Source organism: Hypanus sabinus, chromosome 1 (assembly GCF_030144855.1).
Source record: "Hypanus sabinus isolate sHypSab1 chromosome 1, sHypSab1.hap1, whole genome shotgun sequence".
NCBI classification, from domain to species: Eukaryota; Metazoa; Chordata; class Chondrichthyes; order Myliobatiformes; family Dasyatidae; genus Hypanus; species Hypanus sabinus.
In genome coordinates, this window is record NC_082706.1 from 63,614,344 (window position 1) to 63,638,660 (window position 24,317).

The 24,317-nt window shown below is 43.4% G+C and overlaps 1 protein-coding gene and 1 pseudogene across 5 annotated transcripts in view; both read left to right on the forward strand.

Annotated features, from left to right (window-relative positions):
* The window catches only part of LOC132394392 (arf-GAP with SH3 domain, ANK repeat and PH domain-containing protein 1-like), a 426,165-nt gene that overhangs the window by 321,419 nt on the left and 80,429 nt on the right, over window positions 1-24,317 (forward strand). For all 5 annotated transcript variants that reach the window (XM_059970475.1, XM_059970494.1, XM_059970464.1 and 2 more), the window contains one exon: window positions 9,622-9,713. In XM_059970475.1, coding sequence (XP_059826458.1) covers window positions 9,622-9,713 — 92 coding nt within the window. The remainder of the gene's footprint in view (window positions 1-9,621; window positions 9,714-24,317) is intronic.
* Window positions 54-861, forward strand: LOC132391343 (bifunctional methylenetetrahydrofolate dehydrogenase/cyclohydrolase, mitochondrial-like; annotated as a pseudogene).

Here is a 24,317-nt window from a genome sequence, read left to right on the forward strand (position 1 = left end):
TCGCAAACATCTGCGAAAACAGAGGAGTGCCCTGAAGAATAAATGACAGTTAAATGTTAGAACCCGAAAGTCCCCCCCAACTGGCTAACCTGCTGAACTTTTTCCAGTGTACTTTTGTATTTGTTTCAATTTCCAGCATCAGCTGCACTTTTGACGGTATAATACATTCCATCTGTAATGCTGACACTCTGGAGAAGGGCGTAGATAGGTTTCATATTGTCAACGTTGGGAGTCTGCTTGGATCAACAGACGATTCTCCTGGCCACCCCCGCAGGGGTCTGGGGAATAATTAAAAGGACAGGGATCAAGAAGTTTGGTAAGAACGTGGTGGTCGTGATAAGGCTGAAGAATGTCGGGATGCCCATTGTCGTTCTCCTTCCCACTCATGGAAGGCACGAGAAACCCGGCGGCGTGCCACAGTGACAGTCAGCCACAGGTTCACACATCCTCCTTCTGACAGATGTTGTCATCAGAACCAGAATCAGACTTTAATCGCTAAGTACTTGTGCACATACAAGGAATTTACTTCCGGCAGATGTCGTCTCTCTCCCCATAACAATAATAATGATAAATATAAATGAAAATATAGATTATACATACAGGTAGTGCAATCATGGATGCAGGAATTCCAAAAGTGACCACTGCTGATATGATCAAGGAGGGAACAGTTGTAATACTTTTGGCATCAGTCTTGTACAGGATCCTGTAACAGGAAAGACTATGTTGGTAGGAGATTCTGATTTTGAAGAGATCAAGAAGACAAGTTACATTATCCCTGTCCCTGGTGGAGTGGGTCTGGTGACTGTAGCAACGCTCATAAAGAACACTATGATCATGGCCAAGAAGTCAGTAACCTACTGAGGATGAGCCCAAGTCATCAGCTGAAGCAATCTCTCTCCCTCTTTGGAGCACAGTTAAACTTTCTATGTAAAAGATATTGTTGTTATCTGTATTCATTTATATTCACTGCAAGCTGTCACTTGTGTAATGTTTCCTTCACGTTGTCTTCTGGAGTTGTGGACACATATCACTAGCCACTTCCCCTCAGGGTCATTGCATCCTGCTGCATGTTGAGCTCAGTCATTCACGGAAGATCCGGTTGTCCTGTTACTGCGGTGTCCTTCACAAGGTGAATACGTACTGGACTTTGTACGTGGGGACTTCAGTTTCCTCATACATCCCAGAGATATGCGGATTAGTAGGTTAATAGGGGTGTGTGTGTGTGAGGAGTAAAATCTGGGGGTGTTGTTGCGAACGTAGGAGAGTAAAATAGGATGGGTATAAATAGGTAGTTGATGACAAGCGCTCTGTGGGCCAAAGGACCGGTTTACTAGCTGTGTGACACTGACTAACACCTTAGCATAAATGTGAATGTCAGATTCAGTCTATGTACATAGAACTGTAATTTTGCCTTTTACTATGTACAAGATAAATGTAGGTTTTTGCATCGATTTTTGTGTCTGGTATTTAGCAACAACTTTTAAGAACCAGAGAAAAGATGTTATATGTTCAATAACCTCTCATACTGTCTAATATTATGAGGCTAAATACTGTACACAATATCCTAATTAAGAATTACAAGATTATCTGGGATCTGGACTGCTGTTTATTTCTTTATGGCCGTATAAATCTGCGGTGCTGTCTTCATTGACTTTGACCTTACAACTTTAAATTCAAAAACATCAAAGTGCCGATTGCTCAACTACCAACTCCAACTCTGGTCTTGACCTCCAGAATGGGTCTGCATGCACTGCCGCAGGAATCCCTGTCTCCCCTTCCCCACCATCACTCCACAATCCTGTCTCTCTCAGGTCCCACTACCAGCTCCTGGGTCCTCAGATACTCCACCTTCTTCCCACCCCACCATCCCTGAACACTCCAAACCTCCCTTCTCAGACACCACAGTCCGATCCCAACTCTAATTCATGCCGGTTTTTCACCATTCCCTCTGACCTTCCCCTCAGTGAGTCAGAATGTTCTGTCCTCATCAAGGGCCTCTCTTTGTTCCCCTGCACCCACACCTCAGTGAGTTCCACAACACTGAGCACTTCTTCTGTATCCGAGCCTATTTCTTTAGCAAGGACACCCCAACCCACACCAATGATCCCTCCTCCCATCTTCAACTCTCCTTCTCTTTTGGACACACCACCCTGGTCTTTTGCCTGCTCTGGACCTTTTCATTGCCAACTGCTGACGGGACATAAATGGTCCAGAATTCAACACTCCTCTCTCCCTTTCCAACCTCACTCCTTCCAAACGCTCTGCTCTTCACTCCCTCTGCACTAAGCCTAACCTCACCATCAGACTGGCAGATAAGAGAGGTGCTGTAGTAGTCTGGCGAACTGACCTCTGCCTTGCTGAGGCCCAGCACTAACTCTCAGACACCTCCTCTTACTTGCTCTTCAAACAGGACCCCACTAAGAAACACCAGACCATTGTCTCACACACCATCATCAACCTTATTGACTCTGGGGATCTCCCATCCTCTGCCACCAACCTCATAGTTCCTGCATCCCATACCTCCCATTTCTACCTCCTAACCCAAATCCACAAACCTGCTTGTCCAGGTAGACCCATTGTTTCAGCTCGTTCCTGCCCGACTGAGCTCATATCGGCATACTTCAACTCTGTTTTATCCCCCCTTGTTCAGTCCCCTCCCACCTACATCCGTGACACCTCACACACTCTTGATCTTTTCAAGGATTTCAGGTTTCCTGGCCCCCATCATCTTATTTTTACTATGGATGTCCAGTCGCTGTACACCTCCATCGCCCACCAGAAATGCCTCAAAGCTCTCTGTTTCTTTCTGGACACCAGACCCAACCAGTTCCCCTCCACCTAGTGGAACTAATCTTCACTCTAAATAATTTCTCCTTTGGGTCCTCCCACTTCCTTCAAACAAAAGGGGTAGCCACAGGCAATCACATGGGTCCCAGCTATGTCTGCCTGTTTGTCAGCTATGTGGAACAGTCTGTGTTCCAAGCCTACACTGGGGACCGTCCTCCATTTTTCCTAAGCTACATTGACAACTGTATTGGTGTTGCTTCCTGCACCCATGCTGAACTCGTTGATTTCATCCACTTGTCCTCCAACTTCTACCGTGCCCTATAATTCACCTGATCCATTTCCAACACTTCCCTTCCCTTTCTTGATATCTATCTCTCTTTCTCTCTCTTTCCCCCCTCCCTCACTCTCCCTCCCCCCCTCCATCCACCAATGTCTATCATAAACCAATGGACTCTCACAGCTACATGGACTATACCTTGTTCCACCCTGTTACTTGTAAAAACACCATCCCCTTCTCTGTTCCTCCATCTCTGCAGCATCTGCTCTCAGGATGAGGCTTTAAATTCTAGAATGAAGGAGATGTCCTCCTTTTTCAAAGAAAGTGGCTTCCCTTCCTCCACCATCAATGCTGCCCTCAACTGCATCTCTTCCATTTCACACACGTCTGCTCTTACCCCATCCTTCCGCCACACTACCAGGGATAGGGTTCCTCTTGTCCTCACCTACCACCCCATCAGCCTCCGTGACCAGCACATAATTCTCCGAAACCTTCACAGTGTTCACTCCCTGCATGACTCCCTTTTCCATTCGTCCTGACCCACTGATCTCCCTCCTGGCACTTATCCTTGCAAGCAGAACAAGTGCTACACCTGCCCCCACAACACCTCTCTCACTACTATTCAGGGTCCCAAACTGTCCCTCCAAGTGAGTTGACACTTCACCTGTGAGTCTTTTGGGATCATATATTGTTTTCGGTACTCCTGGTGTGGCCTCTTTTATATCGGTGACACCTGACGTAGATTGGGAGAGCAATTCGCTGAGCATCTACGCTCCGTCCACCAGAACAGGCGGGATCTCCCAGTGGCCACTCATTTTAATTCCTCTTCCCATTCCCACTCTGATATGCTCCTCCACTGTTGAAAGATGGTTATACTTAGGTCGGAGGAACAACACCTTAGAACAACACCTTATATTTTGTTTAGGTAACCTCCAAACTGATGGTGTGAACATCGATTTCTCAAACTGCCAGTAATGCCTCCCTCCTCTCCCACGTCACCATTTCCCATCCTCTTGTCCCTCTCTCATGTTATCTACTTGCCGGCCCATTACCTCCCTCTGGTGCTCCTTCCCCCCCCCCAACCCCATTTTTTCTTTCTTCCATGGCCTTCTGTCTCTTTCACCAATCAACTTCCTAGCTCTTTGCTTCATCCCTCCCCCTCCAAGTTTCACCTATTGCCTGGCGTTTCTCTCTCCCCTTCCTCCACTTTGCAAATCTACTCCTCATCTTTTTTTCTCCAGTCCTGCTGAAGGATTTTGGACCGAAACATCAGCTGTATATTTTTCCATAGATGCTGCCTAGTCTTGCTGAGTTCGTCCAGCATTTTATATGGTTGCTCAGATTTCCAGCATCTGTAGATATTCTCTTGCTTGTGGTTCAAAAGCATCAATCCTATTTCCATTCAGAATCCCTTGTGGTGATTGAGGGGACAAAGTGCAGTGGTTTCAGTGCGTATGATTTAGTTAGACTTCAGGATTATTAAGTTGTGGAACTACTTACCTGGAAACTATCAGTATCCAAGACATGACCTCTTCTCATCACTACCATCAAGGTTCAGGAGCCTGAAGACACAGACTCAACATTTCAGGAGCAGCTTCTTCCCATCTGCCATCAGGGTAGTAGAGGTGTGGTGCAGTTAAAATCAGAAAGCAACAAATACTGGACTGAAAGTGTTGTATTTGAATGCACACAGCTTAAGAAATAAAATGGACGATCTTGAAATTCACCTACAGATTGGCAAGTATGACATTGTGGCCATCTCTGAAACTTGGCAGAAAGATGGCTACTACTCAGAGCTGAATGTCTAAAGATAGATGGTGTACTGGAAAGTTAGATTTGTAGGCAGAGGTGGTGGTGTGGCTCTGTGTATAAGAAATAATATTAAATCATTAGGGATGACACAGGATCAGAAGGTTGAACACTGAGTTGAGTTAAGAAATGACAAAGGTAAAAGGCAGTTGTGTACAGGCCTCCAAACAGCAGCTGGGATGTGGATTACAAATTACAGCAGGAGATAGAAAAGGCATGTCAGAAGGGCCATGTTATGATAATTGTTGGGGATTTTAACATGAAAATGGATTGGGAATACTAAGCCAGTACTGGACTTCAAGAGAGAGAATTTGTCGAATGTCTAAGGGATGGCTTTTTAGAACATCCATCCCCCATCAAGAAGGCCTCAAAGCCCTCCACTACCTTTTGGATAACAGACCCCACCAGTTCCCCAGCACCACCACACTCCTCCGGCTGACGGAGCTTGTTCTAATTCTCAATAACTTCTCCTTTGGTTCTTCCCACTTTCTCCAGATCAAGGGCGTAGCCATGGACACTCACATGGGCCCCAGCTATGCCAGCCTCTTTGTGGGTTATGTGGAACAGTCTATGCTCCAAATCTATACTGGCACCACTCCCCAACTTTTCCTCTGCTACATTGATGACTACATTGGTGCTGCTTCCTGCACCCATGCGGAGCTCGTTAATTTCATCAATTTTGCTTCTAACTTTCACCCAGCCCTCAAGTGCACTTGGTCCATCTCGGACACTTCTCTCCCCTTTCTTGATCTCTCGGTCTCCATCTCTGGAGACAGACTATCCACTGACATCTTCTACAAACCCACTGACTCCCATAACTATCTTGACTATACCTCTTCCCACCCTGCCCAATGCAAAAATGCCATTCCCTGTTTCCAGTTCCTCTGTCTCAGCCACATCTGCTCCCAGGATGAGGCTTTCCATTCCAGAACTTCTCAAATGTCCTCTTTCTTTCAGGATTGTGGTTTCCCTTCTGGAGTCAACAAAAATGCCCTCACCCACATCTCCTCCACTTCCTGCACTTCAGGCCTTAACCAATGCTCCTGTCACCACAAGAGGGACAGGGTTCCCCTTGTCCTCACCTACCACCCCACCAGCCTCCGGATCCAACACTTTATCCTCCGCAACTTCCACCACCACCAAGCACATTTTTCCCTCCCTTCCCCTCTCAGCTTTTCGCAGGGATCGTTCCCTCCACAACTATCTGGTCTACATGTCCCTCCCCACAGAACTCCCACCAGGCACTTATCCCTGCAAGCGCAAATGCTACACCAGTCCCCACACCCCTTACCACCATTCCGGGCCATAAACAGCCCTTCCAGGTGAGGCAACACTTCACCTGCGAGTCTGCTGGAGTCGGCTATTGCATCCGGTGCTCCTGGTGCGGCCTCCTCTACATTGGCGAGACCCGACGCAGATTGGGAGACTGCTTCGTCAAGACCTCCCGGTTGCAACCCACTTCAACTCTGCCTCTCATTCCCATCTAGATGTGTCCATACATGGCCTCCTCTACTGCCATGATGAGGCCAAACTCAGGTTGGAGGAGCAACACCTCATCCACCATCTGGGTAGCTTCCAGCCTGGTGGTATGAACATTGAATTCTCCAATTTCTGGTAATTCACTCCCCCTCCCCCTTCCCCTATCCCAGGTCCCTCTCTGCCTCTCTCCCCTTTCAACTTTCTGCTTCTTTATCTCTACAGTTCTGTCATGCTTATCCCCCTCCCCCTTTATCTTTCCTCTGATTGGTTTTCCACCTGGCGCCTCTAGGCCCTACCCCCTCCCCTATCTCTATTATGGGGCTTCGCCCCTCTCTCCCCCCCCCCCCCCCCATTCCTGATGAAGGGTCTTGGCCCAAAACTTTGGCTACCCTTTTCTCACGGATGCTGCCTGACCTGCTGAGTTCTTCCAGCATTGTGTACGTATTCTTTGATCCACAGCATCTTCAGTTGTATTTTTGCATTTTAGAACAGTTTTGTTGTTGAGCCCACTAGGGGATCAGCTGTGCTGGATTGGCTGTTGTGCAATGATCCGGCAGTGATAAGAGAGCTTAAGGTTAAGGAACCCTTAGGAAACAGTGATCACAATATGATCGAGTTCACTTTGAAATTTGAGAAGAAGAAGTTAAATCCCAATGTGTCGGTTTTTCAGAGAAATGAAATTAGAATGGCGTGAGAGGGGAACCAACCAAGGTTGACTGGAAAGGAACACTAACAGGAAAGACAGCAGAGCAGCAATGGCTGCAGTTTCTGCGAAAAATGAGAGAAGTGCAAGACAGATATATTCCAAATAGGAAGAAATTTTTGAATGGAAGAAGGACACTGACAAGGCTGACAGATGAAGTTGGAGCCAAACTAAAAGCTAAAGAGAGGGCATACAAGGAAGTCAAAGTTAGTGGGAAGATAGACGAATGCGAAACTTTTAAGAACTTGCAGAAGGAAACTTAGGAAGATCACTAGGAAGAAAAAATGAATTATGAAAGGAAGCTGGTGACTAATATCAAAGAAGATATTAAAATCTTTTTTTAAGTAAAAGAGAGTTGAGGGTAGATATAGGACCAATAGAAAATGGCAGAGGAACTGAATGCGTATTTTTCTTCAGTCTTCACAGTGGAAGACATCTGCGATATGCCAGACATTCAAGAGTGTCAGGAAAATGAAATATGTGCAGTGAAAATTATGACTAAAAAGGTGCTCAGGAAGCTTAATGGTCTGAGGGTGGATAAATCTCTTAGATTTGATGGAATGCACCCTCGGGTTCTGAAGGAAGTGGTTTGAGAGATTGTGGAGGCATTAACAATGATCTTTCAAGAATCGATAGACTCTGGCATTGTACCGGATGACTGGAAAAATGCAAATCTTACTCTGCTATTTAAGAAAGGTGGGAGGCAGCAAAAAGGAAACTATAGACTTGTTAGCCTGATATCAGTGGTTGGGAAGTTGTTGGGATTGATTGTTAAGAATGAGGTCACAGCCTACCTGGAGGCATATGACAAGATAGGCCAAAGCCAACATGGTTTCCTGAAAGGAAAATCCTGCCTGACTAACCTACTGCAATTTTTTGAGGAAATTACAAACAGAGTTGACAAAGGAAATGCATTAGATGTGGTGTACTTGGGTTTTCAGAAGGCCTTTGACAAGGTGCCACATATGAGACTGCTGAGCAAGATAAGAGCCCATGGAATTACAGGGGAGTTACTAACATGGGTGGAGCATTGGCTGATCAGCAGAAAACAGAAAGTGGGAATAAAGGGATCCTATTCTGGCCGGCTGCCGGTTACCAGTGGAGTTCCACAGAGGTCAGTGTTGGGCCTGCTGCTTTTTATGATGCATGTCAATGATTTGGGCTGTAGCATTAATAAATTTGTGGCTAAATTTGCCAATGTTACAAAAATAGGTGGAGGAGCAGGTAGTGTTGAAGAAGTAGAGAGCCTGCAGAGAGACATAGATAGTTTAGGGGAATGAGCAAAAAAGTGGCAAATGAAATACAATGTTGGAAAGGGTATGGTCATGCACTTTTGTGTTAGAAATAAACGGGCAGACTATTATTTAGATGGGGAAAGAATTCAAAATGCAGAGATGCAAAGGGACTTGGGAGTCCTTGTGCAGGATATCCTGAAGGTTAACCTCCACATTGAGTCGATGGTGAAGCAGACGATTGCAATGTTGGCATTCATTTCTAGAGATATAGAGTTTAAGAGCAGGGATGTGATGTTGAGGCTCTGTAAGGCACTCATGAGACCACACTTGGAGTATTGTGTGCAGTTTTGGGCTCCTAATTTTAGAAAGGATATACTGACATTGGAGAGGGTTCAGAGAAGATTCACGAGAATGATTACAGGAATGAAAGGGTTACCGTATGAGGAACGTCTGGCAGCTCTTGGGCTGTATTCACTGGAGTTCAGGAGAATGGTGGGGGGTGGGGGGGAATCTCATAGAAACATTTCTAATGTTAAAAGGCCTGAACGGATTAGATATGGCAAAGTTAATTCCCGTGCTTGGGGAGTCTAGAACAAGAGAGGGTACAACTTCAGGATTGAAGAACACCCATGTAGAACAGAGATGCGGAGAAATTACTTAGTGAGTGGTAAATCTGTGGTATCTGTTACCACGAGCTGTTGTGGAGGCCATGTCATTGGGTGCATTTAAGGCAGAGATAGATAGGTTGTTGATTAGCCAGGGTATCAAAGTGCATGGGAAGAAAGAAAGCAGGGGAAAAGGGATGACTGGAGGAATTGGATCTGCCCATGATGGAATGGCAGAGCAGACTCGATGGGCCAAATGGCCTACTTCTGCTCCAAAATCTGATGGTCTATGCTGCTGCAAGACATGAGAGCAGAACTGGGCCATTTGGGATCAGTGCTGGGACCCTTATTATTTGTAACATTTATAAGTACTTCTGCTTCTATGTCTTATGGTCTTATGATTTCTGAATGCAATCATGAAAACTACCGTACTTTTGCACTGTATTTCTTATTGTAACTTATCCATTTTTTATGTATTCTATTGTACTGCTGCTACAAAGCAACAAATTTCATGACTTGGCAGTATTAATAAAATTGGTTCTGATTCAGAAATAGTTAAGTAAAGGAAGGGTTAATGTATTTGTTGTGTGTGGAACCAATAGACGAGATGGACCTTTAAAATTTTACAGAACCTGTTTATTAATCAACTTCAATTAAAAATTATCCTTTTGGTACATACATTGTGACTTTTAGAGAAGACTAAAACAGAAGCATTTGTTTTTTCAGCTGGCCAAGAACGTAGGAAATACCAGTTTTAATGAAATTCTGGAAGCCAGTCTGCCGCATCCATCACCAAAGCCCACTCCACACAGTGACATGTAAGTACACTTGTGAAAGTTAAGGTGATTTAGAAATAGGTGACAATGGTGAGGGCATTCTTATTTATTTTGTGTGCATTGCTTTGAATTAAATTGTGTAATTTTGTTTCTCGTACTAGAATGTGATTTTATTAGTTTTAGCCCAATAACCAACCAGTTAAAGTGGTCTGAATTTTGGCATGAGTTCTCATTGTACAGAAATCTAGTTATCCTTCACTAAGGCGTGTTAGCAAAAAAATACTTTCTCCAAAGTCTCTTGGACTTATTAGACTCTAGGGCTCCGTACAATGCTATTAGGTATTCAAAGCATATTCAAAACTAAAGTACGCTAATTTTTGAAAGTAATCATTTCAGGTCATTTTAAATAACTGAAAACCTTACTGCAAGCACAAATAGTTAAAAATATCAACATTTACTTTACTCTTACCTTGCTTCCTTGCAGTCATAAAATCCACACAGATAAATGAACTTGCAGATCTTACAGCAGGTCCATTGAGATGCTGGATCTGCAGGCAGATGTTCTAATTCAAATGGTGGGGACTTATAGTAAGTTCATGCTTTGCTGCTGGGTTCCACAGCAAGAATCTGTTAGCTACTTTGTTCAGACCTCCTGGCAAAATCTAAGCCCATGGAGTACCATATGGTATGTCATTACTATTGTTATTAAGCAATTCGAGTACAAGAGTGAACTTTGGGAGATTCTATTTCTTAGTCACTTGGCTTGCAGCTTCTCAGAATTGCCCATGATGTGGAAGTCCAGTCCCCCATTATATTTTAAACACAATAAATTTTGCAGATGCTAGAAATCCAGAATTACACACAAAGAAAATGCAGGAGGAACTCAACAGGTCAGGCAGCATCTATGGAGAGGAATAAACGGTTAACGTTTTGGGCTGAGACCCTTCATCAGGACTAGAAAGGAAGAGTGAAGCAACCAGATTCTGTCCTGATGAAGGGACTTGGCCTGAAATGTCGACTGTTTATTTCTCTCCATTGATGACTTGCTGAGTTCTTCCAACATTTTGTGTGTGTGTGACCCAATATGTTTGTTCTTATTGTTCTTGTATGTTTACTGCCATTGAGAAGGATCTACAGGATCCTTGGGTCCCACACCACTACGTTAAGGAACAATTATCATCATCAGGCCCCTGAACCAGCAAGATCAGAATTAGAGGCCTAGTGTTCCGAGTCCTGTCATTGGCAAGTCTGGAGTTGGAGGCCTGGAGCTCAAGGCCTTCATTCGTCATCCTCAGCAAGCCCTGGGATTCATACCAAAGACTGAAACACAAAGCTTGATCGGATGCTCAGAAGTTGAGGCCTGCTGGCCAGAGCCCTGACTCTGCGAGTCTGCATGTCTACTGGGAAGTCGGAGGCTTCTGTGAATCTGTGAGTTCACTGGAGATTCAACCATTAGGCTCCTGAACCAGTGTGGTAGCTTCACTGACTTCAACACTGAACTGATTTCACAGCCTATAGGCTCACTCTGATATTCTCTACAATTCATGTTGCTCAGAGCTATTTATTTATTTATTTATCTATCTATCTATTTGTTTTATTTTGTATTTGCATAGTTCATCATTTATACATTAATTTGCAACTCTTCGTGTGTAGTTTTTCATTGATTCAGTTGTATCTGTTTTTTCTACTGTGAATGCATGCAAGAAAATTAATCTCACGGTAGTATATGGTAACGTAATTTGATAATTATTTTCAGCTTTGAAATTTGGCTTGAATGTTTTTTCTAGTATTTTTGATATTTGTTCAAATAACCAAGATATTTCAAAGTGTTCCCATGCAGGAATTTATTTATGCTCTTGACAATTTATAGCCCAGGCAATTTTTCTCTGCATCACCTTATTGCAGTCTCGAAATTTGAATGGGCAGTTCCCAAACTGATTGACTTTCCATGAATGACTTGATTGTACAACAGTTATGCATGAGATACTGGTGTCCTTTTTCAGAATTCCATTTGGTGTATCCTGAGAATTAATCCAAGTAGTCATTGATTCAGATTCATTTGTATTACTCACATCAAAACGTATAACATTAACAACCAACACAAACTAAAGATGTGCTGGAGGCAGCCAGTAGGTGTCGCCACAAGTAGTATGCCCTCTCTGTTCACAGAACAAGAAGCACCAACCCCAGGCCAGGCTGTCTCCGGCCTCCACTGGACTCATGAATTCACAGAAGCCTCTGACTTACCTACTGGACATACAGACTCAGGGTTCTGGCCATCGGGCCTCAACTTCCAAGATCCGATCAAGTCTTGAGCTTCAGTACCAGGTCTCACTGATGACGAATGAAGGCCCTGAGCTCCAGGCCTTGAACTCTGGACTCACCATTGACAGGACCCGAAACACTTGGCCTCAAACTCTGGTCTTGCTGACTTGTGTACTTAGAGAGTCAACAGCTCTCATGCCTCTTAAATGCATGGAACTCTGATCCTTGAACTCACTGAACTCATTCTCATTGGCTTTGGCAGTCATTCTCGCTGGCCTGCTGGCCCAGCATCCAGTCTCTGTTATCCTTCGTTCTACATCCACGTCACTGACCGTGTAGCGCAGAGCAGAGGCCTTGATTCCAGCATGACCTTTAACTCCCCCACATCCCAGTTCTTGAACTCTAACCTGACCCCTAACTCTGTCATCAACAACATCCCAACTAACTTAAACTTTTTGGTCGCTATTATGAAGATATGTTTTTCATACACAGCCAGGAAAAGGAACTAGGGTGGACAGAACGTTTAGGTTGGCATTGGGATGGGGGTGTGTGTGGGGGACATTTAGAATAAGAGAATGACACTCTTGTCACATTCATTTTCCACCACAGAGAGCTCACTTATCCCCAGTCTATAAGATCATGACCCTCCCTGATGCACCCAAGTGCCCTGACATGCCAAGCCTCACACTGTGGTAGTCAGCCCTTTGTCCCTCCTTGAATTCCTAAAGTTACCCTTAATTCACAGGTGGCACATCTGCCAGTATGTATACACTGCACCTTCAGTGCCTACAGCCTAAATATCCATTAGTGCATCACTACATTGTCAATGTATCACACCCTTTTTGGTTGTGTCTGCTCTGTGTATCTTCCTCTCTTTCATTTTACTCTCTTCATACATCTTTTAAGGGATTTTTAGCATAGTTTTTGATGTATTCATTGCTCCGGAGAACTTTGCAATCCTGGCTAATATTTTACTAGAGGTTGCATAACTTTGATATGAAAATTATAAAAATACGACTGTCAAATCAGACTATTGATGATAAAAATCGTTTCACACTGAACTATTGAAATGATAGCTTACCTTTGAAATAATGTTACTTCACAAGGCAATAAGACAGGGGAACAGAATTAGACCATTTGGCCCATCTAGTCTGTTCCACCTTTCCATCATGGCTGATTTAGAAATCCTCTAAGCCAATCTGTTTGCTTCTCTCTACAACATTTGACGCCCATATCAGTCAACCAGTCAAACTCTGCTTTAAGTATACCCAATGACTTGGCCTCCACAGCTGTCTGTGGTAATCAGTGCCACAGATTCACCATCCTCGGGCTAAAAAAAAATCCTCCTCATCTCTGTTCTAAAGATCCTATTCTGAGGTTATGCCCTCCGGTCCTAGACTCCACCACTATAGGAAACATCATCTCCACATCCTCTCTACTCAGCCTTTCAATATTCGGTTGGTTTCAGTGAGATCCCCCTCATTCTTCTAAGCTCCGGCAAGTACCAAACTCACGTTTATTCTCAACGTATAAAGCCATCAAACCCTCCATTGTTGCATTATCTCTAGTGGGAACATTGCAGCTGACTGTCTGCCATGTGGCAAAATTTGTTGAAATATCCTTATGCTCTCTCCACACTTTGAATGATTTTTAATTAGATCTCTTCAGTGGGTATGTTCTGATCCAGATTATATTAGCCATACTCATGATGCTTTTGTTCTGAAATGCTCACTGAGGGTTCAGCTGTGGGAACAGTTTCAAGTTGCTATGTGTCAACAACTCTGAAGATCTATTCTGGCCTAACATATCAATGCAGGTCTAAAGAAGGCATGTCAGTTGGCATTTGATGAGATTTGGTACGTTAACCAACAACTCCAGCAAATTTCTACAGATGTATCATGGAGAGCTTTTTAATTGGCTGCATCTCCTTCTGGTATGGAGAGGCCACTTCATAGGAAAAAGATGCAGAAGGATGCAAACTTAGCCAGCTCTATCATGGACACTAGCCTCCACACTATCAAGACATGTTCAGAAGGCAATGCCTTAAAAGTGACGTTCATCATTATGGACTGCTCTCCTCTTACCATCAAAGAGGAGGTACAGGAGCCTGAAGAGAGACACTCAACATGTTAGGAACAGCTTCTTCTCCACCACCATCAGATTACTGAATGGTCCATGAACCCATGTACATGACCTTACTATTTTTGTTTTCTTTTTGCACTACTTAGTTTATTTTCTTCTATACACACTGAACAAATGTTCAAAAATCTATAAATCAAAGATGCTTTCAAAAATAATGAAAAGTTTCTAAGTATCAAAAAAATTGCTATAAAAGAGCGGTAAAGAGTAAAAAAAATTAAATCAAATCAATATTTGGTGTGACCACCCTTTGCCTTTAAAACTGCATCAGGCCTATTAGTTACACTATTGTGCAGTTTTTTTAAGAAAATTGGCTGGTAGGTTGTCCAAGCATCTTAGAGAATGTACCACTGTTTTGCAGACCTTGGTTGTCTCCCTGCTTCTGACTCTCCAGGTTATGTCAGGCAGCAACAATGATGTTGAGATCAGGGCACTGAGGAGACCATACCACCTGTTGCAGAACATTGTATTTTGCTGAAGATAGTTCTTTATAACCGTGGCTGTGTGTTTGGGGTCATTGCCTAGCTGCAGAATGATGTTGGGGCAGATCAGACACATCCCCTGATGGTATTGTTTGATGGATGAGAATCTCAGCATTGAGAATTCTATTAATTCTGACCAGATCACCAACTCCATTTACAGAAATGGTTTGGTGCAGAGATGAGTCTCTTGGCTTTGTTTTCACATTGGAGGTATTGGTTTTGGCAGCAACTCTTCTATGAAGACCATTTCTGACAAGACTTCTCTGGAGTGTACGTGGGTTCCAGTGGTTTTTGAGAGTTCAAAACTGATAGCAGTGCTGGATTTCTTCCATTTTAGAAGGGACGTCGATTTGATGTATCACTCATCTGCTGCACTCAGTTTCCATGGCCAACCACTGCATTTCTGGTCTTCAACCTCGCTTGTTCCTTTGTGCTTCTTCTGAAGAGCTGGACAGCACGTCTTGAAACTTGTGTCTGCCATGAAATTCTACTTGCAAGAGACCTTGCTGTCAGGATGACCAGCTTGCGTCATGTTGCTATGCTTACTCTTGCCATGGTGTAAGAATTGATGATTTGAAGATGATAAACTGTTAGTTCTGCTACACCCTCACCTTTTTGTTCAGTTATCCCGCCCAGTTTGTTTTCTACTACACCTGTTTCTGTTACAGTTTATCAGTTTAGTTCATTCAGCTCATTATGTCGTTGATCATTAGCACCTGTTTGTTATTTTTGTTTAATTATACACTGAGCTTATATACTTACAAAGTCATCAAGTTTTTATTTGAAAAGTGGTCTATTACTTAATATGTTCAAGCTTTTAACAAAATGCAAAGTTTTCTCAATAACATTTAATTTTTTTTGGAAAATTAATGTTTGGAAATCTAAACTTCCCCTTTTCTAGTAACGCATTAATGCAGAAGACAAAAAATAAACATCTCAAAACTTATATTAAAAAATCTAGGGTGCATAAAATTTTTGACTGCTCATTTCCACGGATGCTGCCCGACCTGCTGAGATCCTCCAGCTTGTTGTACGTGTTGCTTTGACCCCAGCATCTGCAGTGTACTTTATGTTTACTGTATATTGTTCTTTTTGTAATATATATCAGTTTTAATATATTGCACTGTTCTCCTGCCGCAATACCATAAGACCATAAGATATGGGAGCAGAATTAAGCAATTTGTCCCATCAAGTTTGTTCTGCTATTTCATCATGGCTGATCCATTTCCTGCTCAGCACCAATCTCCTCCCTTCTCCCTTATCCCTTCATGCCCTGACTCATTAAGACTCTTACCAACTTCTGCCTTAAATATGCCCAATGACTTGGCCTCCATATCTGCCCATGGCAACGAATTCCACAGATTCTCCACTCTCTGGCTAAAGAAATTCCTCCTCATCTCTGTTCAAAATGGATGTCCCTCTATTCTGATGCTGTGTCCTGTGTTCTTAGACTCCCCCACCTAGGAAACATCCTCTCCACGTTCACTTTATCAAGGCCTTTCAGCATTTGATAGGTTTCAATGAGATCCCCCTTTCATTCTTCTGAATTCCAGCGAGTACAGGCTCAGAGCCATCAAAAGCTTCTCATATGATAAGTCTTTCAGTTGTGGAATCATTTTTGTAAACGTCCTTTGAACTCTTTCCAATATCAGCACATCCTTTCTTAGATTAGCAGCCCAAAACTGCGCTCAATACTCTTAAGTGAGGCCTCACCAGTGCTTTATAAAGCCTCGACATTACAGCCTTGTTTTTATACTGTAGTTCTTTCTAAATGAAGTGGCTGGAGGGATTGTGGAAGGCATTTGCCTTCCTTACCGCTGACTCAACCTGTAAATTAACCTTTAGGGAATCCTGCATGAGGATTCGCAAGTCCCTTTACACCTCAGATATTTGAATTTTCTCTCCATTTAGAAAATTGTCTACACTTTTATTTCTCCTAACAAAGTGCATGGCCATACACTTCCTGACACTGTATTCCAACTGCCCTATAGTTTTCTTTCTTCTGCCTGCCTCTCTCTACTTGAAAAATGGAAAGACCTTTGCAATTTTCTAGTCCTCTGGAATCATGCCAGAATCAAGTTCTTGAAAGATCATTACTAACGCCTCCACAATTTCTCTAGCCACCCCTTTCAGAACCCTGAGCTGTAGACCATATGGGCCAGGTGACTTACAGTTTCCAAAGTACCTTCTTCCTAGATATGACAACTTCATTCACTTCTGCCTCTTGACACACTGGAATGTCCAGTATACTGCTAGTGTCTTCCCCATTGAAGACTAATGCTTTTACAGTTCTTCCACAATTTCCTTATCCCACATTACTACCTCTCCAACATCATTTTCCAGTGGGCTGATATGTACCCTCGCCTTTTTTACATTTCATGTATCTGAAGAAACTTTTGGTATCAGAATCTGATTGGAAAGCTGAGCCTACTGGGCCTGAACACTTCCCTCTGCAACTGGTTCCTAGACTTCCTGACTGGGAGACTTCAGTCAGTCTGGATCGGAGGCAGCATCTCCAACACCATCACACTGAGCATGTGGCCCCCCCACCCCAGGGCTGTGTGCTCAGTCTACTGCTGTTCACTCCGCTGACCCACGACTGTGCTGTAACACACAGCTCGAACCACATCAAGTTCGTCGATGACATGACCGTGGTGGGTCTCATCAGCAAGAACAACGAGTCAGCTTATTGAGAGGAGGTGCAGCAGCTAACGGACTGGTGCAGAGCCAACAACCTGTCTCTGAACGTGAACAAAATAAAAGAGATGGTTGTTGACTTCAGGAGGGCATGGAGCGACCACTCCCCACTGAACATCAACGGCTCCTTGGTAGAGATTGTTAAGATCACCAAATGTCTTGGTATTCACCTGGTGGAGAATCTCACCTGGTCCCTCAACACCAGCTCCATAGCAAAGAAAGCCCAGCAGTGTCTCTACTTTCTGCAAAGGCTGAGGAAAGTCCATCTCCCATTCCCCATCCTCATTCTACAGGGGTTGTATTGAGAGCATCCTGAGCAGCTGCATCACTGCCTGGTTTGGAAATTGCACCATCTCGGATCGCAAGACCCTGTTGCGGATAGTGAGGTCAGCTGAGAAGATCATCGGGGTCTCTCTTCCTGCCATCACGGACATTTACACTGCACGCTGCATCCGCAAAGCAAACAGCATTATGAAGGACTCCATGCACCCCTCATACAAACTCTTCTATCTCCTGCCATCTGGGAAAAGGCACCAAAGCATTTGGGCTCTCACGACCAGACTATGTAACAGTTTCTTCCCCCAAGCTATCAGACTCCTCAATACCCAGAACCTGGACTGACACCTTACTGCCCTATTTACTGCCTTGTTTATTATTTATTGTAATGCCTGCACTGTTTTGTGCACTTTATGCAGTCCTGGGTAGGTTTGTAGTCTAGCGTATTTTTTTTCTGTGTTGTTTTTTACGTAGTTCAGTCTAGTTTTTTGTAATGTGTCATGTAACACCATGGTCCTGAAAAAACGTCGTCTCATTTTTACTATGTACTGTACTAGTAGTTATGTTCGAAATGACAGTAAAAGTGACTAGACTTGACTTGACTTAATGCTATTGGCTAGTTTGCCTTTGTATTCAGTTTTTTTCTTTATGACTTTTTAGTTGCCTTCTTTTGGTTTTTAATATCTTCCCAATCATTTAACATCAACCTTCTTTTACCAATCTAACTGCATATTGTAACTTTTGCTATATTATCAGAATCAGAATCAGGTTTAATATCACGGGCATGTGACGTGAAATTTGTTAACTTAGCAGCAATAATTCAATGCAATACATAATATAGAAGAGAAAAAAATAAAAATAATTAATAAATAAGTAAATCATTTACTGTATATTTATATTGAATAGATTTTTTTAAATGTGCAAAAAAAAACAGAAATACTGTATATTCAAAAAAGTAAGGTAGTGTCCAAGGGTTCAATGTTCACTTAGGAATTGGATGGCAGAGGGGAAGAAGCTGTTCCTGAATCACTGAGTGTGTGCCTTCAGGCTTCTATACCTCCTACCTGATGGTAACAGTGAGAAAACGGCATGCCCTGGGTACTGGAGGTCCTTAATAATGGACGCTGCCTTTCTGAGACACTGCTCCCTGAAGGTGTCCTGGGTACTTTGTAGGCTAGTGCCCAAGATGGAGCTGACTAGATTTACAACCCTCTGCAGCTTCCTTCAGTCCTGTGCAGTAGCCTCCCCATACCAGACAGTGATGCAGCCTGTCAGAATGCTCTCCACAGTACCTTTGTAGATGTTTTTGAGTGTATTTCTTGACGTGTCAAAACTCTTCAAACTCCTAATGAAATACAGTCGCTGTCTTGCCTTCTTTATAACTACTTCAATATTTTGGGACCAGGTTTGATCCTCACAGATCTTGACACCCAGGAACTTGAAACTGCTCACTCTCTCCACTTCTGATCACTTTATGAGGATTAGTATGTGTTCCTTAGTCTTAACTTTCCTGAAGTCCACAATCATCTGTTTCATCTTACTGGCATTGTGCCAGGTTGTTGCTGCAGCACTACTTCACTAGTTGGCATATCTCACTCCTGTGCACTCTCTAATCACCACCTGAGATTCTACCAACAATGGTTGTATCATCAGCAAATTTACAGATGGTATTTGAGCTATGACTAGCCACACAGTCATGTGTATATAGAGAGTAGAGCAGCGGGCTAAGCACACAGTCTTGAGGTGCGTCAGTGTTGATCGTCAGCGAGGAGTGTATGTTATCACTAATCCACACATACTGTGGTCTTCCAGTTCAGAAGTTGAGGATCCAATTGCAGAGGGAGGTACAGAGCCCCAGGTTCTGCAACTTCTAAGTCAGGGTTGTGGGAATGATGATATTAAATGCTGAGCTATAGTCAATGAACAGCATCCCGATTTAGGTGCTTGTGTTGTCCAGGTGGTCTAGAGCTGCGGGGAGAGCCATTGAGATTGTGTCTGTCGATGACCTATTGTTTCAAATCACAATAGGTCCAGGTCCTTGCTGAGGCAGGAGTTCAGTCTAGTCATAACCAACCTCTCAAAGCATTTCATCACTGTTGTTGTGAGTGCTACCGGGTGATAGTCATTAAGGCAGCTCACATTGTTCTTCTTAGGCACTGGTATAATTGTTGCCTTTTTGAAGCAAGTGGGAACTTCTGCCTATAGCAGTGAGAGGTTGAAAATGTCTTTGGATACTCCCGCCAGTTGGTTGTCACAGGTTTTCAGAGCCTTACCAGACACTCCATCAGGACCTTCCGCCTTGCGAGGGTTCACTCTCTTTAAAGGCAGCCTAACATCAGCCTCTGATCACAAGTGCAGCATGGAACTTCACAGCTGTAGTTCTGTTCTCCTTGTCAAAGCAGGCGTAGAAGGCATCGAGTTCATGTGCTAGTGAAGCATCGCTGCCATTCAAGCTATTGGGTTTCGCTTTGTAGGAAGTGATGTCATGAAAACACTGCCAGAGTTGCCATGCATCTGATGTCACCTCCAACCTTGTTTGAAATTGTCTCTTCACCCTGGAAATAGCCCTCCGCAAATCATACCAGGTTTTCTGGTACAGGCCTGGGTCACTAGACTTGAATGCCACAGATCTAGCCTTCAGCTGACGACGTACATCCTGGTTCATCCACGGCTTTTGGTTTGGGAATGTACAGTAAGTCTTTGTAGGCACACACTCATCCACACAGGTTTTAATGAAGTCAGTAACAACTGCAGCATATTCATCCAGGTTTGAAGATGAAGCCCTGAATACAGTCCACTCCACCGATTCAAAGCGTTCCTGTAGGCGCTCCTGTGCTTCCCTTGTCCAGACCTACTGGTGCTGCAGTCTGCAGTCTCTGCCTCTACTGGAGTAGAAGTACAGCCAGGTGATCAGACTTCCCAAAGTGAAGGCGTGGAATAGCATGGTAGGCATTCCTGATGATGGTGTAGCAATGGTCCAGTGTGTTGTTTCTTCTGGTATTGAAAGTGATCTGTTGATGGTAATTGCTTAGTGATTTTTTTTTTCAGACTGGTCTGGTTAAAATCTCCCAAAATGATGGTGAAGGTGTTAGGGTGTGCTGTTTGGTGCATGGTGATCCCATTGCTCAGATCATCGAAAGCCTGATTGACATCCGCCTAAGGTGGAATGTATGCTGTTAGCAAAATGACTCCAGAGAACTCCTGTGATACGTAAAAAGGACAGCACTTAGCTGCTACAGATTCCAGTTCTGGCGAGCACAGCTGGGTCAGCACTGATATAATTGCGCACCAAGAAGAGTTGATCATGAGGCATACTTCTCCACCTCTGCTTTTGAGAGACTCTATAGATCTATCCTGACGGTGTATAGTAAACCCATCGATCTGAATCGCTGCACCCGTTATGGAAAGAGTTAACCAAGAGTCTGTGATGCAACGGAGACACACAGTCGTAATGTCCCTCTGATTCAGCACCCTAGCTCAAAGATCATCGATTTTATTCACCAGAGACTGCTTGCTTGCCAGCAAGATGGTCGGTATAGGGAGTTTAAAACCCCACTTCCTTAAACACGCTTGTAAACCTGCTCTGCACCCTCGCTTCCTCTGAGGTATCCTACATGGGCACTTCTGACCACAATTGGTGTTGTTTCCGTCAGTTTTAAGCAGCAATAGTTTGTTTAATTGCGTTAAGACATCTTTGTTGACTGTACTGACCTTGGAAGCAGTTGAGCTTTTTAGCTGTATCAAGCTGAAACTGGAATATTTAACCGTATCCATTGAGAGTACTGCTGCTACTCGAGTCGCACCTAGGCGTTCCAGACGTAAATTGGGCTTTTATGTTGGCTTGACTTCTTTCGTCAGCCAAGGATGCATCCTGCCTTTAGAATACTGCTATTTCTTTGGGGTAAATCCATTCTATGCCTTCCGAATTGCTCCCAGAAACTCCAACCATTACTGCTCTGCTGTTATGCCTGCTCGTATTTCCTTCCTATCAGTTTTGTCTAGCTCCTCTCTCATGCTTCTCTAATTCCCTTTACTCCATTGCAATACTGCTACATCTGACTTCAGCTTCTCTTCAAATTGCAAGGTGAATTCTATAATATTACGAAAGAATATTATGAGCATATTATCACTGACCCCTAGGGTTCCTTTACCTTAAGCTCTCTAATCAGTTCTGGTTCATTGCACAACACCCAATTGTGAATAACTCATTCCATGGTGGGCTTAACCATGAGCTGCTCTAAAATGCCATCTCAGATCCATTCTACAAATTTACCCTTTTAGGGTCCAGCATCAACTTTATTTTACCAATCTAACTGCATATTGAAACTGTTTTTTTTAGCTCTTCCTTCAACAATTTTACACTTTCCGATATGATGTTACCTCTTTCTAATGATTTTATTTCATTTTTTTACCAACAGAATTACCCCACCCCTCTGCCTACCTGCCTGTCCTTCAATATAATGTGCATCCTTGGATGTTAAGCTCCCAGCTATAATTTTCTTTCAGCTATAATTCAGTGTGCCCACAACATCATACATTCCAATTTGTAACTGTACTAGAAGTTCATCTACCTTATTCCATATATTCAAAGTGTAACACCTTCAGTCCTGTATGCATCATCCTTTTCAATCTTGACTCCCTTTTACATTGCAGCTCCTTCCATTGACTGCAATTTTGACTGTCCATCAGCCTGTTTTTGCTAGCATTCTTACTACACACTGCCTCTGTTAGTAAACCAACTACCCCATCCTCAGCACTATCACTCCATTATTCATCCCCCTGTTAAATTAGTTTAAACCCTCCAGGATGACTGTACCAAACTTGTTTGCAAGGTCACCCTCAGGTTAAGGTGTAACCCCTCCCTTTTGAACAGATTGTATCTTCCCCAGAAGAGATCCCTAAGATTGGGAAGTCTGAAGACCTGCCCCTTTCACAAGTTTATCTGCAAAATCATCCTATTCTTATCCTCACTGGCATGTGGTACAAGCAGCATCCAGAGATTTCTACCCTAGACAGCTTACTTTTCGGCTTTCTATCTAGTTCTCTAAAATCTCTCTTCACGATCTCCTCACCTTTCCTACCCATGTCATTGGTGCCAATATGTACCATGATTCGGCTGCTAACCCTCCCCCTTTAGAGTGGCATGGACACAATGTGAGACATCTCTGACCCTGGCACCTGGGAGGCAACATACCATCCAGGTATCTCTATTGTCTCTATTCCTCTAACTGTGGAATCTCCTATCACTACTGCAGTCTTCTTCACCTCTCTTCTCTTCTGAGCCGTAGCACCAGATTCAGTGCCAGAGATCCGGTCACTGCAGCTTCCACGTGGTAGGTCGTAAATCAACGATATCCAGAAAGGTATACGTATTGTTGAGGGGAACGGCGATAGCAACAAACTTCACTACATGTTAGCAAAGCAGTCTCAATGGCTCTCCGCACGGCTTCAGACCAGCTGGACAACACAAACGCCTACATCAGGACGCTGTTCATCAACTATAGCTCAGCATTTAATATCATCATTCCCACAATCCTAATTGAAAAGTTGCAGAACCTGGACCTCTACCTCCCTCTGCAATTGCATCCTCGACTTCCCAACCAGAAGACCATAATCTGTGCAGATTGGTGATGACATATCCTCCTCGCTGGCAATCAACACTGGTGCACCTCAGGAGTGTGTTCTTAGCCCACTGCTCTACTCTCTATATACACATGACTGTGTGGCTAGGCATAGCTCAAATACTATCTGTAAATTTGCTGATGATACAACCATTATTGTTAGAATCTCAGGTGGTGACAAGAGGGCGTACAGGAGTGAGATATGCCAACTAGTGGAATGGTGCCGCAGCAACAACCTGGCACTCAACATTGGTAAGACGAAAGAGCTGATTGTGGAATTCAGGAAGGGTAAGACAAAGGAACACATATCAATCCTCATAGAGGGGTCAGAAGTGGAGAGAGTGAGCAGCTTCAAGTTCCTGGGTGTCAAGATCTCTGAGGATCTAACTTGATCCCAGTATATCATTGTAGTTATAAAGAAGGCAAGGCAGTGACCAGATTAGGAGTTTGAAGAGATTCGGCATGTCTACAAATACACTCAAAAGCTTCTATGGTTATACCTTGGAGAGCATTCTGACAGGCTGCATCACTGTCTGTAATGGAGGGGCTACTGCACAGGACCGAAAGAAGGTTGTAAGTCTAGTCAGCTCCATCTTGGGTACTAGCCAACAAAGTACCCAGGACACCTTTAGGGACCAGTGTCTCAGAAAGGCAGCGTTCATTATTCAGGACCTCCAGCACCCAGGACATGCCCTTCTCTCGCTGTTATCATCAGGTAGGAGATACAGAAGCCTGAAGGCACACACTCAGCATTTCAGGAACAGCTTCTTCCCCTCTACCATCCAATTCCTAAATGGACATTGAATACTTGGACACTACCTCATTTTTTTTAATATACAGTATTTGTTTTTGCAGGTTTTTAAATCTATTTAATATACATAATTGATTTACTTGTTTATTTAATATATTTTAATGTTAATTATTTTTTTGTCTCTACTAGTTTATGTATTTCATTGAAATGCTGCTGCTAAGTTAACAAATTTCTCGTCACATGCCAGTGATAATAAACCTGATTCTGATTCTGTTAATAAATCTAATTCTGAAATCCAAAGCATCACTACATAGGGGTAGGTGTTCAAGCTGAACTCTTAACCATTTAAATTTGCAAATGATTTAAAAACTAACCTTAATAGCATAGATTAGGCTTGTTGTCTCCATGTTGATTA